This window comes from Oncorhynchus gorbuscha, linkage group LG16 (assembly GCF_021184085.1).
Source record: "Oncorhynchus gorbuscha isolate QuinsamMale2020 ecotype Even-year linkage group LG16, OgorEven_v1.0, whole genome shotgun sequence".
NCBI lineage: Eukaryota > Metazoa > Chordata > Actinopteri > Salmoniformes > Salmonidae > Oncorhynchus > Oncorhynchus gorbuscha.
The window spans coordinates 49,955,144-49,965,173 of record NC_060188.1 but is presented as its reverse complement, the minus strand read 5'-3'; the positions used below and the strand labels follow the sequence as shown (position 1 = coordinate 49,965,173).

Here is a 10,030-nt window from a genome sequence, read left to right as displayed (position 1 = left end):
CTACAGTTCAGTGGGTCAGACTATTTTGACACCGTGCCAGTACATTGATTAGGACAGCTCTGGAATATTCTCTTGCTATTTCCGGGATTCTATCATCCTCAACCGACCTTCGTCTTTTTTCAAGTGATTTATGCAACACACGAGCTAGATTTCAACCAATCAATGCGTTGAGGGGTATATATTTTTTTACAACTGATCCTAGTGCTGGTTGATTCCTTACATGTGGTCATATAACGTATTCCGCATTGAACAAAAGTGGTTAAATTCTGATTGTAGATCATTTTGACTGCTAGAACGTACTAGAAGTGCAGAATTTTACAGACAGGTGAGAGAGGAGTTCTTGGAAGCTGATTGGTTCACAAGTTATCCGGAAGATACATGAACGCTTTCGCCGGCATCTTCTTTTCTCATTCATCGGGTAGCGGAGACTGAACAGTTTTCATACAGAATTGCCTACATCACATCCAGGTAATACAAGGAAACATATTTTAATCTGTTATAGCCTACGTCATTGCCAGTTATAGGCATATGTAACGTGATGTATTTTTCCTACAATTGTTTATATATTCGCTTCGGTATCAGTGTGTCCTTATTAGATGTAATATACTTATTTGTCGATTAAGATAAATTATGTTAATATTGTTATGTTCAATGTAGGTCTATTCAACAATTCTACGAGACGACAGCCTTTGATGCCAGATTAGTCTGTAGAAAATGTTATAGCCTACCAGTGAAATGGCCGCAATGTTAATGCGCTTGGCTGCGGAGCCAGCTGTACTGCAGCACTCAGCGTTGTCCTTCAGGGGCCGGGTTGGGGAGGGTGTAAAGCACGTGCCTCCCCCTTCCCAGATGGTCAGGGATCATCCTAGATTAATCGCGTTGACGAACTATGCCAACCTGGGTGAAAGTGGAATGATGCCAAGGCAAGACATTCCAAATAACCGATAATAATATTAGGCTGAATGGTGTTGTGTTCACTGGTATTGTGAAGTTTTTCTATTAAATGGAGACTTATACGTGCGCCATTACAGTCTTTACCTACGGGCTTGTACGCCATTGGATATTACTCTTCCAACTGCCATCACAATTATATTAACCTCATGCTTACATGGCGAATTCCTCCATGGAACTGCAGTAGCGGAGCTCTCGCAAACCTTTCTCGCCATAGGGTTTTCGGCGCCAGCTGCTGGCCACTTGTGAAGTACAATGCCGACGCTGTGTTTTAACGTTTAGGAAAGTCAATCATCGCTTTCGAAAGTTTTATTTATTTTTTAAAACGGCTGGCCCTTCTTTAATATCAGCAAAAAATAATATATCCTCCAGCAGACGAACTACACTTCCGCTACACTTCCTCCCAGTTACCAATATACACAGGTGTTTGAGCATGCTATAGATGGTTAAATAGCTGTGTGTCGTCTTGTCTTCCGTAAACAATCGCTGTATCATGGAGATATGGCTGTGTGGGAGCACAGCCTATGAAGTTGTAGTAATTACAAAAACAATATTGAAGTAATTTGTTTTATGACAATGATTGCTGATATGAAATATATTTTTAAAATATTTTTTGACGCATGTTCATATTTAGAGCAAGCGTCAGGACTCAATCGGCGCTAACGGTAGTTAGTATCTATGAATAGGCTAACGGTTGCCTAGCCTTTACAATAGTCCGTTGGGAATCCCAATTCACCCCCTCGTTCGGAAGGTGTGGCTGATGAAACTGACTTCCAACGAGTGGCGATTGGATCAAGAAACTCATCAAATTTGGGACACAATCCTGACTTGAATGATACAGTTAATGTTCCACTTTTCAATAATAAAACTAGCATGAAATTCAAATGAACAAATCCCCCCCCTGTCATTTTACAAGCTATAAACCTCTAACATCTAATTTGGGAAGTATTTAATCCTTTATTTAACTAGATAAATCAGTTAATTACAAATCTTTATTTACAATGACGACCTACCCGGCCATACCCGAACGACGCTGGGCCAATTGTGCACCGCCCTATGGGACTCCCAATCACGGCTGGATGTGATGCAGCCTGGATTCAAACCAGGTACTGCAGTGATACTTCTTGCACTGAGATGTAGTGTCTTAGACCACTGCGCCACTCGGGAGCATCATTCATCAGTTACATGTGTCATGTCTCGATCAGTTCAAATGCACGTGACATAATTAGGCACGTCTCCGTTCTTTTTTTATGAAACTCCAAATATATTGCAGTGCCTGTCGGGAGAGCACTGAGGCACGCAGTGTTGCTGCCTCTGATCGACTTGGCCAACTAAGTGTCTAACTAGCCCCTCTAATTTTCACTCCCTCAACTTTGGGACGCTTGTGCAAATGGCGGCGGTGAACGCGCAGATGGGGAGGCGAAGTGGGTGAATTGTGATTCAGCCTGGCAGGGTACCATGCATGTGCCTTTTGCCCTGCCTAAGATGTCTGTCTGGCCCATCCAATGCCAGCGCGGGTATGACACTGAATGCAGATTACTTTTCCTCGAACAGGATTAGTCACCATTCTTAGGAATTGAATGAGTCGGTGTATTTCCCCATATAGGAAGTTGCTCTATGATCTTTGTGATTCATAATCCACAGTCCAAGTCTCATACTTTACCTTGAGTGATCATGACTGCCACCTATTGATAAGACTTCTCAGCATTCCATATTTATTTATCTCTTGTCACAGTAACCATGTCTAAGGGAACAGCGGTCGGCATCGATCTCGGGACCACCTACTCCTGCGTGGGTGTGTTCCAGCATGGCAAGGTTGAAATCATTGCCAACGACCAGGGCAACAGGACCACTCCAAGCTACGTTGCCTTCACTGACTCTGAGAGGCTCATCGGTGATGCTGCTAAGAATCAGGTTGCCATGAACCCCTGCAACACAGTTTTTGGTACGTTTGTTCTGCTAGATGTCATTGAAGGTGTGTTTTTAATGACGGTTAAATTTGACGATATAACTTGGTTCACTTAGATTCAGTTGATTCTTGACATTTGTTGTTTCCACTAGAGGTTTTATAACCAAACATGGTTCTAGTATCTTCCTTGGATGTCTGTTTTCTCACTCAAAGGTCATTTGGTATGATTGGAGTATGTCTATAATGCAATCATTAAGACTTTTATTTGTGTATTCCAGATGCTAAGCGTTTGATTGGCAGAAGGTTTGAGGATACCGTGGTTCAATCTGACATGAAGCACTGGCCTTTCAACGTCATCAGTGACAGCGGACGCCCCAAAGTGGAGGTTGAATACAAAGGCGAGACCAAGAGCTTCTACCCTGAGGAAATCTCCTCCATGGTGTTGGTCAAGATGAAGGAGATTGCAGAGGCCTACCTCGGGAAGGTGAGTTTAAAAATGCGTTTCCCACTGGGCACAAACTGGTTGACTCAACATTGTTTCTATGTCATTTGTCAATGTGATGTGGCATCTGTGGAAACTTCAAATCCAATGTATTAAGTCATCAACTGTTTTGATGGTGAAATTTCAACCACAGGATTATGGTAACCAATTTTCAAATAGACAAACCTTGTATAAAATATGTTGCATTTGTACCTTTGAGAAAAAGGCGCCGGTAGAGAGGGCAGCCATGCTTCTAGGCAACTTTGCACATTTTTTATTTCTTACATTAGACCAGAATTGTTATTACATACAGCCAGGATTATTTTTTTTTTAACTCAGGCATTTCGCTACAATAACATGTATGTGATCAATAAAATTTGATATCTACATTTTATTCACAATCAGAAAAAAACAGGCGGGCAGCACCTCCTACTGGTGCGTTAATCTATCTACAGCTATCCATTTGGTCTCCCATCTAGGGTTTTAACCAAGCAACACTTTGATAATTGTCACAGACAATTACTACCAATGTGCTATCGTGAGTTTTGGAGATCCCTTAACTAAACGGATGTACTGTTGCTGTCAAGTCATTCTAAACGGTAGATTTAACAAAGCAAATGAAATGTAACGTAACCATACTTTCATTAATGATATGTATATTATTTAGGCCTATATAGCATTTGCAAAGTCATCAACAGCTACTGATTTTAAATTCAACCCAGGGTTCAACATAAAAATAGACAATACATATTAGGGCTGGCAATTGCCAGGGACATTACAATATTATCACGCTGCTTAAGTGCTGACACAATATGTATTGACTCTCAGTTCTATATTCATTACGACTCGACTGAGCTGGTGTAACTGAGTCAGGTTTGTAGGCCTCCTTGCTCGCACACTTTTTTTTTCCAGTTCTACCCCCAAATGTTCTATAGGATCTTCAAGGTGCTTTGCTGTTCTGGGATTGATTCGCACTAAAGTATTTTAATCTTTAGGAGTGGTAATGACAGCTGCGTGGTCCCATGGTGTTTATACTTGCTTTCTATTGTTTGTACAGATGAAAGTGGTACCTTCAGGTGTTTGTAAATTGCTCCCAAGGATGAACCAGACTTGTGGAGGTCTACAAAAAAATATTCTGATGTCTTTGCTGATTTCTTTAGATTTTCTTTCCCCATGCTGTCAAGCAAAGAGGCACTGTGTTTGTAGGTAGGCCTTGAAATACATCCACAGGTACACCTCCAATAGGCTAATTGACATCATTTGAGTCAATCAGAAGCTTCTAAAGCCATGAAATTTTCTGGAATTTTCCAAGCTGTAAAGGCACAGTCAACTTGGTGTATGTAAACTTCTGACCCACTGGAATTGGTGATACAGTAAAATGATCTGTCTCAACAATTGTTGGAAAAATTACTTTTCATGCACAAGGTAGATGTCCTAACAGACTTGCCAAAACTATAGTTTGTTAACAAGAGATTTGTGGAGCGGTTAAACAAGTTTTATTGACTCCAACCTAGGTGTATGTAAACATCCGACTTCAACTGTATGTGTATATGTTTTCACTAATGCGGTTTGAAGCGCTGGTTAATTTCTAATTTAGTCATGGTAACTTGTTGGATTCTCATCTCCATCTCAACCAAAAATATAAAGAATATGACTAAATCAACCTTTAAATGCATTTTAAATACAGTAGTTTGATTTAGTCATATTCCTTATTTTTGATTGAGATGTGATCCAACATCTCAATTATACATTTGTTGACAAACTGGAATTAAGCCAGACTGTCAGTGGCACAAAAGAGTGAAGGAGAAATCTCCTTCAAATTTTTATTTTTTGCTTTGACAACCAAACTCAATTTAATATCACTTTTGAATCCATTAAAATGCCTATTAACAGAAGTTAAGGCTATTTTACAAACTTAATATAACAGTATTTATTCAACCTTAAATGAGTAACCAATCCATGGCCACATTTTGAGGCTACTAACTATACATGTCTTGTGTAATCATAAAGTGTGCAAAGGTTGCAGGTCGGTGAATCATCACAATCGCTATAATAATCTGCGCAGAATCTAGATCAGCATTGATGACTCGTAATCTCAACTGCAATCCAGGTCATTTGGTTGTGCCATTATATGAAGCACATTTTATTCCCATTTGAACTTTTAAATGGTTGAATGTGCAGTGATGATATATTTGAATGACTACTTAACCAGAAATTAGACACTGTTTTTGTTGCAATTTGGTTACGCTTTAAGACCTTACACATGGTTAGATGGTTGAAAGCATAGTGATGACACATTGGGAATTCCAACTTCTGGCTGTCCTTTTTGAGTGGGTGAAAAGGTTGACCTCAAATTAATCTCATCCCAAAATGTTCCACTTTGAAATTGTGGTGGGTTCAGTCTATTTCAGGGTATTATTGACAAAGTATATTCATTCCCACCCTTCCCCCCCCCCATCTTTCTTTGTAGACTGTATCGAACGCGGTTGTAACAGTTCCAGCTTACTTCAATGACTCTCAGCGCCAAGCAACCAAAGATGCTGGAACAATCTCTGGACTGAACGTTTTGCGAATCATCAATGAGCCAACTGCTGCCGCTATTGCTTATGGCTTGGACAAGAAGGTGAGACCCATATCTTTTAGAGGTTAAGGTCTAGTTATGTTTTATTGTAATGATCCTTTAAAGATTTGTTCATTTCAATTAATTGATAGCACATTAAATCTAGTTTGTCCCTATGGTTAAGTTTATGCCTGCCATTCATAGTTTCCACCAGAGGTTGTAAAACCAAAGATGGCCCAACACCTTCCTGGATGTCTGAGTGAATACACCAGCTAGGGTCGATTTTGATGGCGGTTAATTCAGGAAGTGATTTTTTAAAATTTAAAAATTAAAAGAACGTAATTGTTTAAACTCAATTGAATAACTTTTGAAATAAATAGATTCTACTCAGTTTTTTTGAGAAATAAATGAAAGTGGATGCCTTGTGTTAAATTTCAGTTTTAATTGACCCCAGCCCTGGAATGCATAGCCATTTGGTTTGTAGTTTGTGTGCAAATACTGAATTTTCTCTTCTGTTTCAGGTCGGTGCTGAAAGGAATGTCCTTATCTTTGATCTGGGTGGCGGCACCTTTGACGTGTCCATCCTGACCATCGAGGATGGCATCTTTGAGGTCAAGTCCACTGCTGGAGACACTCATCTGGGTGGAGAAGACTTTGACAACCGCATGGTCAACCACTTCATCGCGGAGTTCAAGCGCAAGTACAAGAAAGACATCAGCGACAACAAGAGGGCTGTTCGCCGTCTCCGCACCGCATGTGAGAGGGCAAAGCGCACCCTGTCCTCCAGCACCCAGGCCAGCATCGAGATCGACTCTTTGTACGAGGGAATCGACTTCTACACCTCCATCACCAGGGCTCGCTTTGAGGAGCTCAATGCAGACCTTTTCCGTGGCACCCTTGACCCAGTGGAGAAATCCCTCCGCGACGCCAAGATGGACAAAGCCCAGGTACACGACATCGTCCTGGTCGGAGGCTCCACTCGTATCCCCAAGATCCAGAAACTGCTCCAAGATTTCTTCAACGGCAAAGAGCTCAACAAAAGCATCAACCCCGACGAAGCTGTGGCCTATGGCGCAGGTGAATCACTGATTATCTTGTTTGCTCTGTGGTCAATTGGCTTCTCTAATGAGCCTTAAAGCAATAGTTTCGATGTGATGAAGTTTACTCCTGCCATTCGTAGTTTCCACCAGAGTTTGAAAGACCAAAGATGGCCCAATACCTTCCTTGGATGTCTGAGCAACAGTGGCACAGTGCGTCTACAGTCATGTTTCTCCATGTGTCTAACCTCCCAATCTCATTTTCAGCTGTCCAGGCAGCCATACTCTCGGGTGACAAGTCTGAGAATGTCCAGGACCTGCTTTTGCTGGACGTCACACCCCTGTCCCTGGGTATTGAGACCGCTGGCGGTGTCATGACAGTCTTGATCAAACGTAACACCACCATCCCAACCAAGCAGACCCAGACCTTCACCACTTACTCAGACAACCAGCCTGGTGTGCTCATTCAGGTGAGCGGGGGCGTGCAAGAAAGGTCAATTTCAGGACAATGTTTCCTCATTCCTTTGGCCACAATCTGTGATGCCGTTTACTCCTGCCATTCGTAGTTTCCACCAGAGGTTGAAAGACTAAAGATTGCCCAATACATTCCTTGGATGTCTTGAGTGGCTTTTCGTGAAATTTACTTCTCATTTGAAGACATGTATGTTTTGCTAATATTGACTGTATCCTCCAGGTGTATGAGGGTGAGAGGGCCATGACCAAGGACAACAACCTGTTGGGCAAGTTTGAGCTGACTGGAATCCCCCCTGCACCTCGTGGTGTTCCTCAGATTGAGGTCACCTTCGACATTGATGCTAATGGCATCCTCAATGTCTCTGCCGTTGATAAGAGCACTGGCAAGGAGAATAAGATCACCATCACCAACGACAAAGGTAAACAACAGCATATGTGACTAAAGTGAAATTTGATTACAATATGCACACTTGGATAGTGTATGATCATTAACTTAACTCTTCAAAAAATGTCTAACCAGGTCGCCTGAGCAAGGAGGACATTGAGCGCATGGTCCAGGAGGCTGAGAAGTACAAGTGTGAGGATGATGTGCAGCGTGACAAGGTCTCGTCTAAGAACTCACTAGAGTCTTACTCTTTCAACATGAAATCCACCGTGGAGGATGAGAAACTGCAAGGCAAGATCAGCGACGAGGACAAGACCAAGATTCTGGACAAGTGCAATGAGATCATTGCCTGGCTGGATAAGAACCAGGTACAGTATATTGATGTGCCCATTATTTTAAAACTAAGTTATTACTGTAACAAGAAGGGAAATCAATTAATCTTAACCTGTGTCTTTGTTTCAGACTGCGGAGAAGGAAGAGTATGAGCACCAGCAACAGGAGCTGGAGAAGGTGTGCAACCCTATCATCACCAAGCTGTACCAGAGTGCCGGTGGTATGACAGGCGGTATGCCCGGAGGAATGCCTGGAGGCTTCCCAGGTGCTGGCGGTGCCGGAACTGCTCCTGGAGGTGGTGGATCCTCAGGCCCCACCATTGAGGAAGTCGATTAAACCCAATGTCATTACCCTGTAAACACAAAGCACATAACCCCAGTGGCCCAATCTGTAAAGCCAAGGCTGGTCAGTAATTTGAACTGATAATAGCTGCTATGTATGTTTTAGATACTTGAAGATGTACACTGTCCTAGACGGTGAGATTTTAAGGAACAAAAGTTTGTCTACATTTTGAGTCCTGGAGAATAAATTATTTGTCATTGGCCTTGACTTTTTTTTTTCAATTTGTTTTTACACCCAATTCCTCAATTCAATGAAGGGAAATTAAGTAGGCTTCCCTTATACACAGATTGAGAAGGGCAGTTATTTTATTTTTTGTGAGGGGAATTATCTAAATAGTGCGCCTGATAATGGAATCCGGTGACTCATCAAATTCTCATATATCGTAGCTAACACTCCGATGACCCACTGACAATGTTTTGAGGCCCAAATCTCACAAAATAACTGCTTTGTTTAGTTTACCATATGAACAGTTTCCATTAAATAAAGATGCAGTGAGTAGACCATTTGGTTATATTATTGTTTGAGGTCTGCCAGAAATAAGTAGAGTTTTGGCATGGAGGTTTGGTACAGACAAACTCCATGCCACATACCCACTTCCATACCTCACTCTCCCCCATATTGCAAGCAAAACATTTTAGTGGACTCCCTCTTGCTACTGGAGAGACATTTTAGAGTTAATGTCGTGCAATTCTCCACATTTTGTCATGGGGTGTAGAGAATGTTTCAGTTTTAAAGCAAATTTACTTCAATTTTACACATTTTGCCAAGGGGCAGAGGATTTTGCAATTGTATTACTAATTACCTGCATTCTACACATTTTGCCATAGGTTGGAGAGAAATGTTTTGCATATATCTGAGTGAGACTGCCTAACAAAATCAATGGGGCCAGTAGTTCAACTTTGATAACACGTTTAGATAGTGGTCAGCTAATTTAGCAATCTAAAATATTTGCTGACATGGGCTAATTGACTATCAGTGACTGACATGAGGAATACTGCTGATGCACAACCACATTTTTCAATGGAACCTTGTTTATTCTAACTCCACAATTGAGACTAAGTGGGAGATTTGATCCGAGGGCCTTCAAAAGGCCTGAAATGTGCATAATCTGCCTACCTGGGGTATCAGGTTATGCAAAATGTATTTTCCCTAGTTCTTGATATACCATAGAGCTAGAGGACTCTAGTGCCAAAAAGTTTGCTTTCGCATGGGCAGCACAATTGGACTTTCACAATTTTTAAGTAGTCAACTGGGTGGAACTCCCTATGGGTTAAGGATCCCATAATTCCATCCAGGGTTCTGTTTGAAATTGAGATGGCCTCAATGGCACTGTCCATGTTCTCAGACACCATCATGGGACAGATACAATGTGTCTTAACTATTTCTATGGGATATTCTCTGTGAAAGAGATGTCAGAAGCAAGTGAGACATCCTACTCTATTATTCTTACTGGTTCATATCGAATCAATTAACTAAGCAGACCAGACCCAACTGCTATCACATTGGTGCCTATGGGACAGCCACCCCATTAAGCAGACAGACGTAAAAAAAAGGGTTA

General features: G+C 41.6%; 1 protein-coding gene across 1 annotated transcript; it reads left to right on the top strand.

The window, feature by feature from the left end:
• The first annotated feature begins 316 nt into the window (after nt 1-316).
• Nucleotides 317-8,672, top strand: LOC123999914 (heat shock cognate 70 kDa protein-like). Its single transcript, XM_046305944.1, has 9 exons — nt 317-468; nt 2,687-2,896; nt 3,139-3,344; nt 5,812-5,964; nt 6,423-6,978; nt 7,206-7,408; nt 7,633-7,831; nt 7,933-8,165; nt 8,260-8,672. The coding sequence occupies exons 2-9, from the start codon at nt 2,692-2,694 to the stop codon at nt 8,464-8,466; spliced, it is 1,962 nt and encodes a 653-aa protein (XP_046161900.1). The 5' UTR covers nt 317-468; nt 2,687-2,691; the 3' UTR covers nt 8,467-8,672.
• Nucleotides 8,673-10,030: the final 1,358 nt, after the last annotated feature.